At 38.6% G+C, this 20,832-nt stretch overlaps 1 protein-coding gene across 2 annotated transcripts; it reads right to left on the bottom strand.

Moving 5' to 3' along the window:
• Positions 1-961: 961 nt before the first annotated feature.
• Positions 962-20,726, bottom strand: VPS36 (vacuolar protein sorting 36 homolog). 2 transcript variants are annotated; one of them, XM_030036478.2, is made up of 14 exons: positions 20,537-20,724; positions 19,301-19,369; positions 15,731-15,801; positions 14,323-14,437; positions 13,479-13,568; positions 12,020-12,106; positions 8,688-8,720; positions 8,499-8,576; positions 7,959-8,093; positions 6,944-7,009; positions 6,320-6,384; positions 5,771-5,855; positions 3,204-3,280; positions 962-3,120 (listed from the first exon to the last, which is right to left on the bottom strand). In XM_030036478.2, exons 1-14 carry the CDS (start codon positions 20,630-20,632, stop codon positions 3,027-3,029), a joined length of 1,161 nt encoding a protein of 386 aa, XP_029892338.1. In that variant the 5' UTR covers positions 20,633-20,724; the 3' UTR covers positions 962-3,026. The 2 variants fall into 2 exon arrangements, with proteins under 2 accessions (XP_029892338.1, XP_040984626.1); XM_041128692.1 differs by lacking the exon at positions 8,688-8,720 and having other exon boundaries at positions 20,537-20,726.
• Between the last annotated feature and the right edge of the window lie 106 nt (positions 20,727-20,832).

Raw genomic sequence — 20,832 nt, 5'->3', positions numbered from 1 at the left:
ACAAAAAAAAAATAAAAATGTTTGCACTTCAGAAATATGGTTCAGATTAGATCCACGTTTCCATAGGCTGAATATAATTTTCCTGAAAAAAAAGGCAAAGGAGAAAGGCAAAAGATGTACAGATTCCTGAGCAGCGTTCTCTTCCCATCAGAGGTATAAAAAGGCCCGTGTTTTCAAATTAAAAACATAATCATCATTTAAGACTGCTCCATAAAAAACCAAGCAGTTTTTGAACAGACCTCTGTTACAAACCTCTGTTCAAAGGACTGTATAATTGGGCAGCCCTGGCAAAACACAGTAATGTTCATGTATCACGATACAAATATTCTAGGAATAATCAAAACATGAAAGGTTCATACATGCCATCTGTGAGAATGGCAACTCCTGTATTTTCCTCTCTCCTATAATCCCACTTCAATACAGTCAATAGTTTTTTTGCTGGTAGTACCAATGGAAACAGGACTGGGCAACAACAGTTTAGGACAGTGTGATGGACTACCATGATACCACACACCTGTACACGTGTCACTCCATTTGTCTGCTCGACAGCTGGCTCTCAGTATGGTATCAGATAGATGATTTCTGTTGTCCTTCAGCTGGGAAAACACATTCAAACATGTCAAATGCCTTTCCAACACTAGCACAGGATATACGCTTGGCTCAGACTCAGACTGGCTCCCTCATGAAACTGGTGCTTGTGTAGACATCTATAGTTTTGCAATTCTGGCTGGGATGGGTCACAGGCTACTCTGCAACAGAACCAGGACATTCTAATTACATTTAATTCTGTCTTTTAATTTTAAATCAAAACTATCTTGTACTCTTTTAAGTACAAAATGAGACAGCAAAAATATGATGTGCTTTAAAACCTGCCCTACAGAACCACAGGATTTTGATGTGTAAAGATTTTAAAGCTGCCCACAACATTTAGGGAAAAAAAAAACAACAAGAGAACAGTCTATTTAAGAAAATCTTTTAATTTTTATTACTTTCTAGTAGTCATTTTCTCATGTGTATGTTTACATTCTAAACCAACTAAACAATACACCCTATAGGTTTCTTCCCTGTAGGAAAAAAAAAGTCAAGGAAAAATCTTGGGGAAGGAAAGCTTGAGAAGGTACCATCACTCTAAATAGGCTGTATTGTTATTGCTTAATTAAGATAATGAAATGCTCAGGGTTGGAGCAACGGAGGCTGGCGGTTTACACTTGGCATTTCCCTTCTGGTTTTGTTCCTTCTGCAGAAGACATGCCCCCTCGTGGGGAGAGGTTCAGGCCCATAAACCACGGAGTCTCCCTTGACAGGTTTGGGTATCGGGCAAAAGAAACAGTTGTCAGAAACCAGCTTTTTCCTTCTGGATTTCTCACTTTTCAGTCCCTCCTTAGATGCGCGATGCTTGGCGTACCTCGCATAGATCTCTTCTGTGGGTTGTGGGGAGGATGAAAAGCAGCAAGCCGTACGGCTCCTGAAGAGATGAGACTAGATGGCTAACACAGTAAAAATAGCGTGGAACCGGTTCCTTCAGCTGTGTCAAATACGTTAGTTTTAGCACCTTCATGAAATAGAGGAAAACTGCCCTAAAGAAAGCACTGCATAAAAGTTTGCTCATGACAAGGATAAGAGGACAAAATTCCCTGGATCTAAGTGAGCATCCTACAAACCAAAAGCATCATCACTGTAGGGATCTCAGCACTGAACTCCTTATTGGCAGGCTCTTAACCCTTGTCTAAGCTACAGTAACATTGAACTAGTTCTGAAAATATTTTCAGCTCTTAAAAGCCTTTTTCTCCTTTTTTGTAATGTCGGTTTGGCCATTACAATCACAGTGCAGTTACCTATATGTTGTCCTTGCCCGTTCCTTGAATGAATTTTGTTATTTGTTAAAACTGGTCACTTCAAAACACCAAAAATGTAAGTAACGTGGATCGTAAACATCCACTTACCATTATTACCATGACAACAGATCTTCAAGTAATGTGACAACTCCACTGGAGTTATGAAAACTGAGACTATCAAATTGCATTCAGTGTGAACACAGGGTGAGGAATACCAAACAATATGACACCTCGTGACTATTAAACACAGGGCGATAGTCTTCCTCCCTTCAATATTGAAAGCATATTAATTTTCGCATGCGAGATATAAGCAAATGAACCGTCTCTCCAAAACAGATAATAGGCTGATGAAACAAACAAATGATCTTTCATTAGAAGTACAAGATAAAAAAGCAGCACATTAAAGCACAGAGTCTGGTAGAGTGACAGGAGGCCACTACACTCTGCTATGTAAAGAGAGGACAGAGAAAGGGCACTCAAAGCGCAACATAACAAGACAGTAAGATAGCAAGGAAAAAGAAGTCTGTGCTAACAATGCTTCTATCTGAGATATTAGCATAAGACATGACAAAATAAACACCGTGTTTTCTAGATTCACATAATGTACGTTAACCTCTCCTGCAGCAGGTTCTTTCTGTCTCAAAGTACAAGAACCCCAAGATCCTCTCTCAGAAAACTGTTCCTCACTTCAGGGAGAAGGGGTTATTCTACACTGGTTTGTTCCTTATACCTCAGTAGGCACCAAAGCCACTTTTCTTATCGCTACGGATACATCTGTCTGCTTTGTTGCTCTAGACATAAACAAAGTGAAATCGGAGTATGCAGTAACCTGTCTTCTGGGTGCCGACCCTCATGGCAGACTACAGGGACATCCTCTCCACTTTCACTTGTGTGGAATCTTCATCTGACTTCTCTTGAAATGAGAAACTACAGAGCACATCAAATAAAACTTGAAACATGAGCTAGCCAGCTTGAGACAATTAACATGCTTCTGACTTAGTGATTCCTATTTCCTTTCAGTTCCACCTAAGAGGATTCAGCACTTGAAATACCTGAGAACTGTAAAGCATTGCAATGTTCATCACTCTTGCAGTTGACTAACAAAATAAAAATTTTAAAGTCAGTTGTTGGAAGGATTCTGCCCTCTGCTCTCTTGTTCAACTGTTACATAACAACTGTACACAAACTATATTAGCTTTGTGTCAGAAATAAATTTGGGTAGAATCTCAAGCCTTCCACTGAATCGTCTCTGCAAAGATGGCCCATCTTTTCAGCAAGAAGCAGCCTAGAGAAAGCAAAAGAAGACATGCTGTATTACTTGAGGACAACATGACAATGAATGTCTTAAACACAGCAATTATTACTTACCTTTCTTTGGCTAAGAGAACAGACATCCCCACCAACTTAGCAAACTCGTCAGCTGTGAGAGAACCCTTTTCAGATACCTGTCAAAAACCAAACACACAAATAAACAAACTATGGCATTAAAAGAACAATGAAGTTATCTCAGCTATTGAATCAGGTCTAGCCTCGTGAAGTGATAAAATTGGTAGCAAATCCCTTGTGAAGACAACTAGTTTGTTTGCATTTTCAAAAAGTACAAACAATTATGAGTATTTCCCCTTAAAAATACCTCTTCTGTGTCCTGGGAAAATTGCCAACTATGAAAAAGGAACATAGAAAAGAGTTAAATCTGTTTAAAAAAAAAAAAAAAAAATCACATGGTACCCTTTCCTTAGGATTTTTTTAAAAGATGCCTTAGGACAAAATGAGGGGAAACATTAGAATAGCTCAGACAGCAGTATACTATTACAATCAGTATTTACACAGCCCAACTATACTAAGTGATTCTGCAAACGGTGAAGCCTAAATGAGGAAATAAAAGACCTGTTCAGGGCAGGTCATCGATTTAGAAATTTAAGTCATCTCAGATGGAAGTGGAGAATTTGAGTTTAACGGGATTTAAAATATCCCCACTGCCTATAGAAAAATCTGTACACCTTAGTACTCCACCCTATATTATGGCATACCAGAGGGATCAGTAAAAGCCACCATCACATTCAGTTGACACAAAAGATAGGTTCAGTCTTGGGACTCAAACTTTGGCCCCATTGTCTCAACCATGCTAGCTAATACATGCTAAAATGAAACCTCACACAGGTTAGACATGTGGATGCTTAAAATATTAGATATGAAGTCTAGACTTATTAGTGCATTGAATTTCCCAGATAAACATGTTTTACTGCCCTACAAATTAATAATTCTTCCATTTCTCCATTGCTTCAGATTCAAGCAAACTTGTAAATCCAGATGTAGTTGCCATTTCCTGCTTCCCACATAACTGAGCGGGGAGGGGTCTATTCTGCGTCATTCTCAGCAGTAGTCTTTTTACACAAACTCGGATTAAATTAGTCCTAACTTGAGATTTTATGAAGCTAAGTGATCAAAAATCTGAGTTACGGAAGTCAGCTGTACAATCCGATATGCATATGGGCGATTAGTTATCTTTCCTCCCCAAACCACTACTCTCAACAAGGGTGACTTCGGGTTCCTTTGACTTCCATGTCGTTTCCTGTCTTCACCAGCCATTCAAAACTACATCTCTCTCCCGTCTGAAACCCTATGACTTCCTTTCACTTCTACTCAGAAGTTTCATGTAACTGTACGTTATACTTTAAGTACAGGGTGCTTTTGGCCACAAGTCTGATGTCATCTTCCCTTCCCCTTATGGGCTAGCCTTCCTCATTCAAAGCCTCTCCCTTGCTTTTTTCTATGGAGTCAAAGTCTCATATTAAAAAAATAAAAGAAAAAAGGCACTTCAGTAATAAATCCACCATCTGTTGCTTTTTGCAGTTGACCTCATTTGTTATCAAGAAAAGGTTTTTCCTTTCCTTTCAAAGAGATAAGCTCTCTTACTGAAGGCAACAAATTAATTAGAAACCAAAAATAATCAGAAAAAGACCTAAAATGGACTAGGTATTTTTCTGTAAATATAAGAACATAAACTGAAAGGATTAACATATACTAAAAGATTTAAGCATTTTAGTTTTGATAATTAAGGATGGAATCTTTTAGACAGCTACATACATTTCTCTCATCTAAAAATCTTTTTGGTAACAATCATGCAAAATGCACTGAAGAGTCTACCTCATCTATCCAGTGAGAAGGTGTCTGTGATAGCTCTACTTTTTCTTGACTGCCCAAGTTAAAGTCCTCTTTGATTCTGATGTTTAACTTTGGATACACTGAATCAGCCTTTACTCAACTTGTATGAAAACCAAAAAATTACATCCCACTGAAAAAGACACAGGAAAACGCATCAAACAATGGGATAGCAGGACTTCAAAGAGTCCAGAGGTAGCAAGACCATGAAGGTTTACCACACTGAGCAATATATACTCTTTTTTTTTTTTTCCTGATGAAGCTAGCTTAATTCTATATGCACTACTCTCCAACTGAGCACTCTTCACAGCATCAAACTCGGTACAAGATGTTACACACACAGTGTGCTATTTTATGAAATAAACCCAAACCAAACAACTGCCTATATGAGCATTTGAGCTACTTTCACTACCTTCAAGCACATTGTGTACAGTGTCTGAAGTCCACTTCCGTTAAATTAAGTTCTTAATATATGCCGTGAATTTTATCCTACAGCGCAAAAGATTTGGAGGAAGGTTGAAGGTTAATGAAGTTTGAGAAGAGATGGAAAAGTGATTTATTACTTAAGGAGAAAGCAATGACTAAGATTATTGCCTGCACAGCACTTTGAAGATGAAAAGTGCTATTTAAGTATTACTGTCAGAAGATCTGGAAATGGAATATTTTGTATTTCAAAAGCTCAAAAGGAAATCCTGTACCTCAAGTTTTTATACCTAATTTGTTTAAATTTCCCCAGCATGGTCAGAACACTGAAGGAAATGAAGTATACTTACTGTCTCTAAAGCAGAAGCTACCATTTCCTCTTCATTATGAGACTGGAGTTCAATCACCATCACACCACTGTCAAATATCCGAAGCCTAAAATCAAAAGAGAGAGTCAAAGTAACTAAAAAACCCTGTGCACATCACCTATGGTTGCATTTCTAATGCATCTATACCTATAACCACGTTACAAAAGGGGAAAAAAAAAAAAAAAAAAAAAGCTCTGTAAAATGAACTTAATATTAAAAGCATCTTCAAAATCTGAAGAGACTGAAATGAGCAGGGCGTATGTCTGGGCTTAGTTAAACACTTTTCCTAGTCTGAAAAAACTGCATTGGAAGTGAAAAGCATATTGTCTTCCTAGCAAAGTGAACAATGGTTAAAAATTCATATTTTAATATAGAGTGGATGTTGGTCCATCCAGCAGCATCCTTTAAGCAAAGGATGACTTTGTTTAAAAAAAGCAAAAAAATCTACTGCAGGTAAATATCAAGTCATCCAAGCACCACGGTCTGACTTGCCAGTGCCATGTTTTATAAATATATCTGTAAAGCTCTTACCTTAGTGGTAATTTCAGCGACTCCAGCATCTTACAAGCATTTACTAAATCTTCTGGTGACAGCAACTATTAAAATAGTAAAACATATTTATTCACAGCTTGCATTTCAAGTATACAGTCTAACACCAAACAAAACAGTTTTAATAACTAAAGCTACAAAATACACCAGGCTACACAATACTGTTAATTTTCTTCCTTTCTATTGTGCAGTCTATTTTCTTGGCTTTTATGCTCCTTTCTGTTCCCTTACTGTGTGTTCTATAATAATCCTTCTTGCCCTGTTTACAGAAAGAATTGATGTATTTTGTAAAATAAAATATTATCCATTCTTTACTATTCTCTGTCCTTTCAGTCTTCTTTCCAGATAAGGATGGATTTTCCCTTTTATTTCGTATTAAAAAAAGCACCATACATTATGACAACTTATAGAGGATATATAAACAGTACATGGAAGAAGGAGAAAGGAAAAAAGTAAACCCCCCTAATTTTAATAAAGGGCTGATCACTTCATGCTGTTAGACGGGTAGAGTGAGCAATTGGTAGGGAACATTTTTACCCTTTTCCTTTAATTACCTTATCACTGAAGTACATTTTTATAAAATATACAATAAAACCAATTTCTCACCTCTAATCCTCGTGCGCGATTTACCAGACAGTACACTTCTGTAAGTGACATGATCCCTCCTCGCTCCTGTGTTAAGCACAAAACTGGTAAGAGAAATAGCATTAATCTAGTAAACACAGTATCTCAACTTGCATTTGACTGATTAAACAGGCAAAACAGAGGAGCTAAATGATGGGCCTTAATGAAAAAAACTACCCAGGCAATACCACCTATTTCTAGCGTGAGAGGCAAGTTGTTGTATTATACCTTTCTCTAATCATTTTAAAATGCGAAACACTGATACTACATCCAAAGACTGTGAATGACTTTGATTTTAAAGCAGACAATAAATCACAGGAACAGGGAATTTCAGTGTATTAAATCTATCAACCAATTTACTGTTTTTACTTTTCAGACATACTCAGTTTTCCATTCTGATCATAGCAGGTAGCACATAGCTTTCACAAAAATACTGTAATATCTATGCTTTTTAGTAGACACGTAGCCTTAGAAGTTGCAACATGAAATCTAAATTTTTGGTGAGAACCCTGAATTCTGCCATAGCTTCAGATAAATTAAAATATGTGATATTACTAAGGGGGGGGGGGGTAATCTACGTAATAAATCTGTGCTATATTTGCAGAAAACGTAATTTTTAAGCAGTTTAAAGATTGACTACTTATGTTTTCAAAGTCAGTGTTGTTTCACACTTTCTTTAAAAAAGTTAACATTCTTCAGCAAAGGATGAATACAGGGAGGTTCAAATAGAAGACAGACTGCTAGTATCACTTTCTAAATATCACTGATATTTTGCAAATTAGAAGTTGAGATGCCCTTACTACAAAGAAAAATTCTTCCTTATATTTAAACTTCATTATTCAGAAAGAGGATATATATTCCTTCCATAAACACTGAATATGAGGCTGTGCTGCTAAATCTGAGGCTTTAAAAAAAGGCACAGCACTACAGCCAAAACACGTGTACATCAAAATTCAGCAACACATGGAAAATGCTGGGGCAAAATTAGGTACTTTACCTCTAATGGTGTCTGCAGTATTCCAGCTAGCTGCTTCGCCAGTTGCATGTGGTAATGTGTACCAGATCCATATGTTTCCCTAGTAACTGGATTAGCTATACCCATACTCAGTAGATAGGACTTGAACCTAATAGTCTAAACAAATACACAAATAAATTTAAAAGCACATCAGCTAGTGAATATTCTGGTTATTAAAAGTCTGATTTTATTACTATAAGACAGTTTTGGTGAATAATTCCATTCAGTTTACTACCAATAAAGTCAATTACTAACAAAAAGAAGGCAAGACTCAATACAATTTATTTTTGACCAGCAGAGGTCAAAAATACAAAAATTTACACAAAGGCAGTAAAATCTTTGCTTTTAAGAAAGGGTCAAAAGAAAAGCTAACACTAAACAAGTAAGTTACTTTTAATTTATGTAGAATTAAAACACAAAAAATACCAACCATGAAGTGTTCTTTATTTACATGTATTAAGCGGATAGCTTTTTGCTTTGCATAGGAACATTTTTTGTTGACTTAAAAAAATAATAATTTACCTCATCCTCAGTGATGTCACCTTGTTTTTCTTTAATCTTATTAGCTATTGACTTGGATAACTCCACCATTTCCTTAGCCTATCAAGACAGACACATAGATAAGTCAACTTTCAGCTCAACAGAGAAAAGCATGCTTAAAACTGAGAAAACAAGCATTGGTCTGCTTGGATAAGTTGATACATGCCATACCTTCTCCATTAGTTTGCTAAGATCCTCAAAAGCCTAAAATGAAAAGCAGACACTGCAGATCAGTATAATTACAGCATTCAGCTTCATGGATACAGCGAGCTGCCTTTGTCCACCTAACCAAGCTATTTGTCAGAGCTACTCTCCCTCTAGATTAGTATGTTACAATGTCAGATATTGTATGTAATTGGTTGATATATCTGTTTTATATCAGGTCTTAAAATCAAAATTATACAATCCATAATCAACAAAGAATGAAGAAAAGAATCAAACAATCACACACTTTTCTAGTATGTGAACAGTAATTCAATATGATTTATGAAGTCCATATGATAGGAAGGAACCATGATTTACTAAGGCCCAGAAAAGATTAAACTGTCCACGGTTATTATGCTCTCCTAAAATCTGGGGGAAGGTTTCTTGGAGGTGATGGTAGGTTTTCTTCCAACAGTTACCCTCAGTCAAGGAGATCTATTGTTTCTGGGCAGCAGCAAGCCAGCTGTAAAGCTACGGAAGTACTCCTCCTGACAAGACAACATCTACTGATTAAAGTAAAATTACTAAGTTAGTAAGAAACAGTTATGCCAAATCAGCAAGGAAGAGGGTATACGCTTTCACATGTATGCTTAACTGAAGAGACAAAACCTCTGAAAATGTGTGGCAACATCTCTTCATTGAAGTATCGCATACATAGTTACAGTGCTGCTACCACAATAAACAAAATAGTTAAAAAAATGAATAAAATAAGATCCATGAGACAAATGATCAGATTTAAATAAATTAAGATAAAGACCGGATAAAAAGCATCCTCTGAAAACTCTAGTTGTTGGGCCTAAAAACCAAAAATACCTGCTAGAGCAAGGGAAAAAATTATTTCTACAAAACAATTTTTTTCTAGGCTAAGAAACCTTTTAGTTTGTTTCCACAAAAAAAATATGTAATAAACTGGACATCCATCATAGGACCACCACTATATCAAGTCTATTAAGCTTAGTAAACTGCTACGGTCTCAAATACAACAATTCTGCAACAACCCACAAAGGGCATTTTTAGGCTTAAATAAAACATATTTTAAAAAAAGCTGAAGGTATATTGAAATTCAAAAGTTTTAGTAATGATAACCAACTAGCATTAAAAAATTAATGTAAAAAAGAAAAAAAGTTTGCAACGATATTAAAAAGTAACTCTCATTTCTGCCATCCTCAGCAACATACATTCAGCCTTCTCACCCGCTTCTCTCAAATACGTGACAAAACGCCCAGCTGGTCAACCTTTTCAAACGACCTTTTTTTAACACCGAGCGAGCGTGAGAAAAATTCCTGAACCTTTTCAGCTAAAGCTTGCCTCACAGCAGCACCCAACCCCTCCAGCCACAAGTAAAGAAGGTTGTTCAGTTAGAGTATATCAAATGACCAGAGATACATCTTGCCTACAGCTTCTAGCCATTGCTTCTACGGGATTCCTAGCTTATTCTGACTAATCCTCCATTAGAAAGACACATTTTAGCAGAATTTGTGCAGGAAGACCCAATTGTTCCCATCTACATTTAGGCGCCTGACTTAGAAGCTTACTGGTCAATTCGACATGCAAAGAAGAGAAAGAGATGCCTCCAGGAACGGACAGAGTTTGCTTTTCATCTGAATCCCTCCTAATGGTGCCAGTGTTTCTCCACTGACTGGAGAAGTCTAGCCTCGTAACATGGGTACCTACATTAGGTATCCAAAATTAAGTGGGACAAAGCTAGGTCCAAGGGGAGAAAAGAAAATATACCGCCATGTAACAATAATCTACCACTATCAGAACAAAAGCTTCTCTTTGGAATATTTCTTCTTACGTACTAGTCTGCCAAATTCAGTAATTTACAATAGATTTTCCCAATCTCTAGTGTAAATCGAAGTCCTTCTTCTGCACTTGTATATGATATCAACAAAAAGTTTTCTAACAAGGCTTTTCCCAGCTTATTTCTAATCTCTATAACCTGCATGAAAACATCATTCATCAAAAGAACCCTTGATTTAGCTAAATAAACAGCATGCTGTGTCTAACTCCTCCTCTGCCTGACTCACCGAGGGCAGGCCTGGAAACAAAGGGGAATGTGCACACACCTAACAGGAACTTCCTCAGATAAACAAAAGGCTAAAGAACTGGATTCTTATCAGCAGTGAACAGCAGATGCAGGAAGCCTTTTCCTGGAAGCCAGGGCACCATTTTTTAAATTAAGTCATTTATAACATTTAAAGCTGGAGGAAGGCAGGATTTTACAAGTCATGGTTTTCCTCTGTTCATACAACACGTATAAATGGATTTCTTTTACTCTCTGACAAAGCTACTAAAGGAAAAAATAACCAGACAATACCTTTTGAACTCTATACGCACACGCATGTAACCACAATACCTTTTGAACTACACACAGAACTTCATTCATTACGTTCCTCATAAACAGAAAGGAAAAAGTTTAATGCCACCAGTATCTGAAACAGCATGAGGCCTGCAAAGGTACTGTAATTTTCCTATGTATCAGAGCAGTGAATGCCTTTTTTATTGTGGCACACTGAATCCCATAAAGCTTTGCCACAAGAACAAATCTGTTGCTTGTAGTTTATGAGTACTTCTGTATTAATCTCTACTACCAAGACAGAACCAGACTATTTTTGAGAATATTGCTCCCATGTATATATGAATAAATTAATTGCCTCTGTTGTCCATCAGTATTGATATCTAGAATTCAACTATTGTGCTGTTTCTGGGGAAAAGGATGGTCTCCATCTATCCCAGGTATTTCGCAAAGATACTTGTAACATCTTGCCGATGCCTGGACTGCAGAACATTTTACTGTAATTATAAGCCTAAATCTAACATTTAAGAACTGAATATTTATAAGATGAATACCTAACTTCACCACAGTTACGTGCAGACACTTGGATCAGTGTGTTCTTCTTAATATAAAATTTTCAATTGAAACCAAAATTAGCTGTAAAACAAAGGAAAAAAAATCCAAACTTGTAATAGTCTCTTTCTGCAGATGCCTTTGTGTTCTGCTTCCCCTGATGAAAAGTCATGGAACTCAAGATTTCTAATTCTACCCAAATTAATTTTATAAATACACACCATTAGTTTCAAACAAGTCTTCTTGAAAAGAACTGTTTAAATGAAGTACCTGTACATATATTAAAAAGCCAGTTAAACAAAGTAAATAACTGTAAATTATACACTCTTAATAAATTCAGATTTCTCAACAAAACCAATAAATAGTCACAGCTGCCCCTAAAAGAAAGTGTGAATGAATGTAAATGGCTCAGACAGGTGGTTGACCTTGAAACTTCAGTAGTATTTACCTCGGAAATGTTTTTGTCAGTCTCTTTTCTTTTTTCCTCTAATTTCCTTTCGATCCCTACAATTCCTACAGCCCTTATTCTTCCTGCCTGCAAAAGAAAATAATGAAAGGAATCAAAATAGGAAACGCTAAGTTTTCTCATCCGCCTCACTGTGAAAAACCTTACATTAGAAGACAAGAAACGTTCCCCCAAAGAGCTGATATCATGCATACAATATTTTTCTTGAAAGTATTTTTTAAACCAGTGTAAAAAAATAAACAGTAAGTGTAAAGCATGCATAAAGTTGCTGTAGTAGACAGATAATAAATTATACTGAAGCTATTAAATGAAGCTGCTTAATAGCCTGATCCAGACTGAGCATTCCAGCTCATCTCAATTAAAGCCTCCCAAGTCCGTGTGTGAACATCTATACTAGAGCTGTGGAAATGCGTGACTGTATCTAAGCATGATCACCTCAAGAAATCTAGCCTGAAGAAACATAGCCACAGAAACACAAGCTGGAGTGTAGTCTAATTTACCTTGCTGAGAAGTATCAGAATGGAGGCGATGGTGAACCTTTCATTTGATGCCAAAGGTGTTTCAGAAAGGCTAGTACCTAAGCGGCAGCGGTGCCAGCCCACAAACCTCTGACTGCAAAGCTTAGCACTGGTGTTAGTGATTTGCTATGACTTAAGAATAAGAACAGGAGGAAAGGCATTTTCATTAAGTGATTCTTGACGCAGGGTGCAGGCTTCCCCATTAGTCCAAATGCAACTATGTTTATAGGTACTACATTTACAAAGGAGGACATATGTGATCTGATGTTGAACAATCTTTAAATAATCCTATTTCATTCACATAGTACTGTATGTTCAATATATTCATATATTCAACATATTCATATACAGAAACAACATCTGCATGTTATCAGAGTTTATAACCTCAAAGTATGCAGACGGATAAAGGCAATCTAACACATGACAAAGAGATTCTCCATAACAACTGTCCATTTAGAACATACCTTTAAATCAAGCATACATAGTTTCCAAAGAGTTATATAAAGTTACATGTTATATATTTGACTACCAGCCACAAAAAATAAAATAGAAATCACAATTAAGACCAAAAATCTTTCAGCTTCATTAGATCTGTCATGCTGAATAAAATTATATGCAAATATATATATAAAATATTTGCATAATTATGTGTGTGTGTCTAACTACATTAAAAAATGGAGCTCATTATCAACTATTCAAGTCTAAACACACTCAAGGAAGAGAGGCCACAGTGTTCTGTATCAGGTGAAAACTGCAAAGGAGAAACTATTTCATGCCAGTGAAGAAACTGGCAAAGTAAAGCTGAATTCCCACATGTGCCCAGGGTGTTGGTTAGAGAGGCATGCTAGATTAAGTATATGGGGGCAGCAAGAAGTGGAAACAAGAGATTACATGCAGTTTCTGCTCAGAAGCTCTGCACATACCCGTGGATCCTTGTTAACTTGAATGGTCTGACCAGCAGGCATGTTCTCCCATCTCCTTTGTGTCATTTCTTCTGATAACCGTCTATAGAACTACAAACATTAAAGAGTGACAACAGATGTTTCATAAACTGTGCAGGGTACCTCTGGGTATTTTTAGCATCTTGGTGGTAGATGAAATAAACTTCACTGCAAGACAAAGCATGGTAACACCTACACATCCACAGTACAACATTCATTATCTGGGAATTCTCCGTGTCCAATCTTCAAAAATATACACTTTAGAGGAGGAGCCATGTAGTTACTAGTTAAACTCGCATGAGTACTTCTATTGTAAAGGGTTTTTTTCAGATATTCAAAATATCTGTTCTAAACCAAGCTAAAGTTAAAAATGTCGTGGTTTGCTCAAAGGCATGCTTTTAAAAGTAAGGAAAGTTCATAGAATCATAGAATAAGTTGCTTGATTCCTCTTCAGTAGAGGGTTAGCTACAAAGAAACATCTTTTACTCTGTTAAACATTTAACAGATTTCAGAGACGTCACTTTGGAAAATCCTGTGTTCAATTTAAAAGACTGAAAAAGGAAGCATAAGATTATATTAAAACTCCTAAAATAAGGACAAAGCCTAATAATGCCTCTTGACATTTTTGAAACTGTATTTGCATTATTTAACCAAAGTATAGAACCCTGAAGGCTCATAGTGTTTGACTTCAAAAAGGATGTACTGAAAAAGCTCCACCTCAAAAGTAAACATGGGAAGATCATGGAAAATTATTACTAACACAGCAAGAGGAGAAAAGCATGTCCAAAAGATCTGACGTGCTGGGCTTGCATGGTACAAAACTTACCTCAATCTGTCCATGTTCTTTGAAAGAAAGTTTGATGTAGGAATATTTGCTGCTTTGGAAGGGACCAGGCTCTTTGTTTGAAGAAGCAGGATGAAGATGAACTACTATTTTGGCACTAAGAAAAAGTTAAAAGAAAGAGAAGAGGCGACTTTCTATAATATCTAAAAAAATATATTTCTACAATCAGAGTTAACAATTTAATAAAAACCTCTATTAACTTTATCTCACATAAGAGCTAAAGTACAGCAAATAATGCTTTATGCTTGTCAATCAACATTTAGAGTATTTTGACTCAATATTCAATAATATAGTAGATCTTGCATAGAAACTACTATTACCTTTAAAACTGCAACATCTCAAAATTTAAAATGTGCCATCGATTCTTATGAAATAAACATAATAAATTTTAACATTTCAAGCAATAATTTCTGAAAAATCTTTTAGTTAAGATAAAAACTAATCATCAAGTAGTCATTTGATTTGGCTTTTGACTTGCAATAACTACTGCCAAAATACACTATCTTTGTCATAGGAAAACAAAAGGTCTCAATATTATGTTTAACCTATCCCACTTGTATATGTCACTTGCGAACACTGTATGTGAATTTGTCCAAAACCAACACTCAAAGGTAACATGCATGGAAATAACAATCTAAAATGACAACTACCACCAAAACAAACCCTGAGATAGCATTATTTTAGGAACATAACAGACTGCTATCACAGCATGACTGCAAGTCTGCCATTCCCATTTCATTTTACTGATACTTTTTTCATGGGTCTTTATTTGACTTCTCCAGCATTAGTGAATTACCTGATTTCTTCTGGACACCCCCAGCATTTTACCTTACCCATCTGACTGTAAGCTGCAAGCAGATGTCAACTACATATTTTTTTTTCTCTTTTTCTTGTGAAACTTCTTTATACACATACCATACTGAATTAGTTTCTCAAGTGAGTGGAAACACTGAAGTTCCTTCTAACCATCACTAGCATTTCCATGCTCGAATGAATCATATGGTCATTAAAAGTTATATAACATGGGATCTGGCAGAGTTTCTATCCCCAACCAGTTCTGTGGCACAAAAGACTAAAATTAGCTTTCAAATTTAGATCCAGCAAAATCACTGTTGTCATTTATGACGACTCAAATGAAAATGGCAAGCTAGAACACATACTTGTTTAGCAATTACACGACAGTTATTTAACAAATCACATCAAACACTACTTTGTCAGGACTCCCTTACACATTTGACCTCAAGTGAGGAAAGCAGGTCCTTGTGGCTGTCAATCTGGAAACTTAGATTGCAAATGGAACCTACCATGGATTAATATATAATCTTGGGTACCTCACGTAACATGCATGTGCAAACTATCCATCTGAAAAAGACAATGACTATCATCTTACCTTTTTCCTATCCCAGCTGCTTGCTCTTCAATAAAGACAATCTGAGACAGAGGTATAGCAATGCAGCACTCCTGGAATAATCAACACAAACACAAGTGAAATTAAAGCCATATCCTGACTATTCATTCTCTAAAAACACGTGTTCTCTCTCCACATTTCATAAACAGTACTGATTTCTACAGGTGCTGCCTGAGGCACTCCATATGAAATATAATGGTAACAATAGAAATAATCTATTAAAGACAATACAAAGTTGAAACTGAGTTCTAGTTGATCAAAAAAACAAACTTCAGTGTCAACGTGTCAACTTTAGATACCTCAAGCTAGATTCATAGGACGACTCAGGAATTTAACAGATCTTTAGTATCTAAGTTCAAAATTTAAACAAAATTTCCACACTACTGCAGCTCATCCCTGTAGGTGCACAATGCTCATTATTTTCTTAACATTTTTGCACTGATGTTACTTTGGGAGCTAAAACAATATCCAAAAGCATAAGCATTTTAAGTGTTGAACGTCTAAAAAACTAGACTATCCTCTGAGTGGAACAGGAATTTCTCCATCTATCTCACACCGAAGGACTTAATCCAGCAGTTGATGCATCTCAACACACATTAGCTTTAGACAAAACAAAGCAGAGCAAGAGACAACAGTGTATCCATCTGTGGGAGACTAACCTACCCAGGCTAAGCTCTGTATGCATTTGAAACAGAAATTGCTCAAGGGAGCAATTCAAAGCAACTAATTAGGTGCCTGGTCTTGTTTTGGTGAATATCCTTTGGTGAACATCGTCTTCTGCGCAATAACTTAGTGAGTGACACAGTCACCCACAATAGAGGCAACACAGGTTGCGTTCCCTCTTTGAACCTCTCTCTTCCATCTGCCATGAGGGTGTGCCTAAGACCAGGTTACAATGAACACTGTTACAGGGCCCTCTCAATCCCTACTACCAAAATTGTTCCTCTTTGCATAGAATAATTAAATACTCGTTAAATTGGAGATCAGAGAAGTATACATGCAGGAACTCTGACTAATGAGTAAATCTCTCATTGGGAAAAACATGGTTTGTACTTCCTGTTGTAAAAACTCTTAATACAAGCTATCTAGATTCTTCTACGGCTCCGGATTCTACAGCCATTATGTAGAACTGCTATTGTTTGTAAAACACCCACATAGCTCTGGACACTAAATATAGGCAAAATGATACTTCTGTTAAAGAAAGTTTTTGAAAGTGACAAAAGAGTCCATCTATATATAGTATGTACACTGTCAAAATGATTGATTAATTTAGTTGACAGCTACAAAGTTACAAACTTGTAAACACAAGGACTTAGAATCACCCCCCTTCCTGGTGACCGAAGCAAGAGGAAGAGATACAAAAAGAGAGATGTGTGAAAAATGCTGTGAGTTTATTTGGGTATTTTTTTCTAATGTCTCATGCTCACATTATGCATGATTTTATGATTTTAAATGTTGTACAAATCTAGCTATGTAACAAACTTAAAAGTTACATATTTTTTTCCTTTGGAAATCATTGTATTTTCTATACTGCTCAAATGTAGATGGTATGTAAGTAACAACAGCAGCTATAAAACACACCTGTCCATTTCTGTAAAAAGGTGTGCTATGTTAACTTAATGACAAACGCCCCATTTATTACTAAAGTTTGCTGATGAAATAAAAGGTGACCCTCTCTACAAGTTTATTCTAGGTAACCTAGCTAAAATTTCTAAGGCTGGTGCTGTATCACAGCTGAGCTTAGCCAAGAACTCACCGTGAAAATAAAAGGGCATTGTGCTCCCCATGTTTCAGTCCTAAGAGCTTGAAAAAGAATCAGCTTTATTCACCACACTAACAAAGTCATTTATATTTATATTCCCCTGATGAGAACTGCGTAATTTTTGCCAATGTCCTGGCCACATGTTTCTGTCCCTTCTGCCAATCAAGCCTGGAGCTTGCCAGAATCTTTGCCGAATTAAATTAATTTGTTAAAATAAAATTATTTTTCTTATTCTCCAAGGTTCTTCTCTGCTGATTTAGCAAATTCAATGATCTTGGAAGAGTACAAGAAACCATGTGGCCTAGGAGCAGGGGGAGAAGTCGGGGAAAAGAGACAAATGTCATCCCTTAGTTGGGAAGGAGAGAATAGGGATATGGACAGCTGTAAGACTTGCTGAAGCCATAATGCTTAACAGTACTCCAAGCAAGCAAGAAGTCCAAGTGAGAAGATTAGAAGCAGTGCATGTGCAGTACATGCCCACCTCTCAAAAGGAGATGCTGATGAAGAAATAAGAAGTGATTAACACAGACAGTTTAGCACAGATAAATTATCTCATGCTGACTGTGCCAAAAAAAGGTTAATTTATACAGAATAGCTCATGGTCTTTGCAATCAACCCCTGACTTGTTTACAAGTAGACCCACGCTGGGAACCAGCTCTCAAAACTTTTTCAAAAATTTGTGCTAAAAATGGTTCTGCTGTTCCCACACACAATCCCCAAAGAAAAAATATACTGCTTTGCCAAATTAAGAACATCCTTGGTGACCCTACCTTCAGAAGGCTCTTAGTAGCATCCTGCTTTGCAGCAAGGATGTAACATTTGTTAGGGAACGGCCTTTGGGTGCAAGAGGTGCTTCAGCTATCCTTGCGCAAAACTCGTCCAGTGGAATATAATTCATCTTTGAAAAGTTGTCATCTGAACATGCTCTGTCTAAACTCTGGCTTCCAGGGCTAAATTTCTAAAAGATTGTGTCCAAAACAAGCATAACCCAACCTGGTTCTGAGGAGGATTTCTTCAACTGCAGCTATACAGTGGTGCATGTTGTCACAGTCTACGCTTAAGAGCTTTGTTTGTGTCTGTAGCCTTCTTCACCCATTTCTAGCCTGCTGTCTCAGGCTGTGGCTTGATGATACAAAGCGTTCCACAGCAGTATTACTACGCTGTTGTTCTCACACTGCCGCTTAACCTCCGAGTCAATTCTCCATAGCAGTACAGACAAATGTTCTGGCTTATTGAAGGGACAGTTCAGCGCAGGTACAGGCAGTTGGGAGGGTAAGATCTGTACAAAATAATACTGCCACCAAACACATCCTACTATCAAACCTTGGTCTGGGACTATATGGTGTGAGCAGAAGACAAGGAAACTCAGACTTGAAAACAATGAGGAAGAAAAGGTCTTGCCAGACAAGGAGCATGGCAGAGGAGTTCACATTATGATTTGCTTGTCACATTCAACTTCAGTCTCAAAACCAATTTTTGTTTAGTGCATGACACCAGACTCTTTTATCCTCTATTTTTGTGCCATAGAAAAGGAAAATTTACATGATTCATTCCCATCCCTCCTCATCTCTGCATGATTATTTTATTAAAGCAGAATTGGGTGAAAGAACATTGCTGTGCAAAATTTTCTTTCCACTGTGAGGCAAAAAATGGACTATACTTGTAAAGCAAAACACACAGAAAGGAAAGAAAAATCTCCTCTCCATGTGCAGTCTTTCATTGCAAGCTACCTGTTGTTTATTATGGAATTTACAACTGAATGACATAAAAGAGACCGAAGTGGGACTTACATGATTCTTCTGATCCCTCCAGATTAGTCTGTGTGTGCTAAGCAGTAATACTCCACTATCAAATTTCACCTAAACAGGAAAAATAAAACAGATCAACAACAAATTTAACCAGTGAGTTGCGTAAATACTGATCTTGGAAAGTTACATATTACCACAATACAGCAATCAGACTCAACATGCCAGTGTTTTGAGAACACTCTCTTTTTTCAGTAAACACAATAAATGAAGTTTAGGAAACAATGCAGAGAATTGGTATAAAAGGATTAGATGGATATACACAAACTTCCTTTTTTAACTGCATAAACTTTCCCCCAGGAAATCCTGAAAGATCCTCCCTCCATATGCTGCGCAAGATACACAAACATTCTTAAATATCATATTTTAAACGGGGCTATTGGTTTCGGAACGCTATCTGCTGACAAAAAAAAGTTACGCCAAAAAGCAAAGCGAGCCTACTAAGCCGCTACGCGCAGTCCGAAATCTTCCGGCCTACCACACAGGAGCATCGCCTCTATCCGTTTTACTGTTGCAAAGCTCTTTATTGATCGGGCAGCCATCAGCACGGGGAAAGCCTGCGTTAGCGAACTGCTTCCTACGTGTAAAACCTGAGGCGCGTTTTCACGGCTTTTTACGAGGGCGTGCAACCACCGAGGTGCGGAAAAACGGCGAGACAAAGGGCGAGTGCGGCGGAGCGGGCAGGCGCCGGTAAGGGCGGAGGGCAGGAGCGCACCCCCAACGGCTGGAGCCGTGGAAGAGCATCTTACAGCCACCGGGGGGGCCGCGGTGTGAGCGGCGAGCCCTGCCCGTGCAGGACACCGGAGCCCCAGAGCACAGACCGGCGGCCGGGCGAGCGCTGAGCCCCCGAGCCGCCGGCGCCGAGCTCCCGACAGTGACACAGGCCCCATGGGGAGCCCGCTCTCCTTCCCTCCCCGGGGCACACACCGTCCGAGGCCTTTCTCCGTCCCACAACGCCCGGATCTCCTCCCTCGCCACCTTCCCACACAGCCAAGCCCCGCCAGGCCCTGGAGAAAGACGGACTCGCCCTCCCGTGCCCCGCCCGCAGCCCAGGCCCCTTCACGCCCCTCATCTCGCCCCCCCCCACCCCGCCTCGCCCGATACCACCAACGGTCACGTCCCCCGCCTCCCTCCTCGGCCGGGGCCCGCTGCCGTGCCGCTTCCCCCGGCCGCGGCCCCCCGGCCGCGCCGCCAGGCCCCGCGCAGGGCCGCTCCCGTCACCTTCTCCTCCCCGTCGCAGAGGCGCACGCCGCGCTGCTGGACCACCAGCGTCTCCCCCAGCTCCAGCAACCCGCTGGTCCACGCGAATCTGTCCATGGCGGGCGCGCAGCCCCTTCCCCTCCCTCGCTGCTGCTGCCGCAGCCGGACCAGGCCGCCGCCGCCGCCGCCGCTCCCCGCCCGCCGCCGCCGGGCGAGGCGGGCCCATCCCCGGCCGCTCCGCGCCCCCTAACGGCCGCCTGAGGAGCGGCCGCCATCTTCCTTCCCGCCGCCTCTCGCTCCCACCCTGCCCCGCCCAC

This window comes from Aquila chrysaetos, chromosome 14 (assembly GCF_900496995.4).
Source record: "Aquila chrysaetos chrysaetos chromosome 14, bAquChr1.4, whole genome shotgun sequence".
NCBI lineage: Eukaryota > Metazoa > Chordata > Aves > Accipitriformes > Accipitridae > Aquila > Aquila chrysaetos.
Note: the sequence above shows the minus strand (reverse complement) of the source record. Positions and strands in the feature narration are given on the sequence as shown.

What these genes read in the sequence shown, in the direction of transcription:
- VPS36 (XM_030036478.2), bottom strand. Translation starts at nt 20,632, where the DNA reads ATGGACAGATTCGCGTGGACCAGCGGGTTGCTGGAGCTGGGGGAGACG. An exon ending in TCTGCGACGGGGAGGAGAAG is followed by an intron (nt 19,370 to 20,536) that starts GTGACGGGAGCG and finishes TTTCCTGTTTAG; the next exon opens with GTGAAATTTGATAGTGGAGT. An exon ending in GCAGCTGGGATAGGAAAAAG is followed by an intron (nt 14,438 to 15,730) that starts GTAAGATGATAG and finishes ACTTTTTCTTAG; the next exon opens with TGCCAAAATAGTAGTTCATC.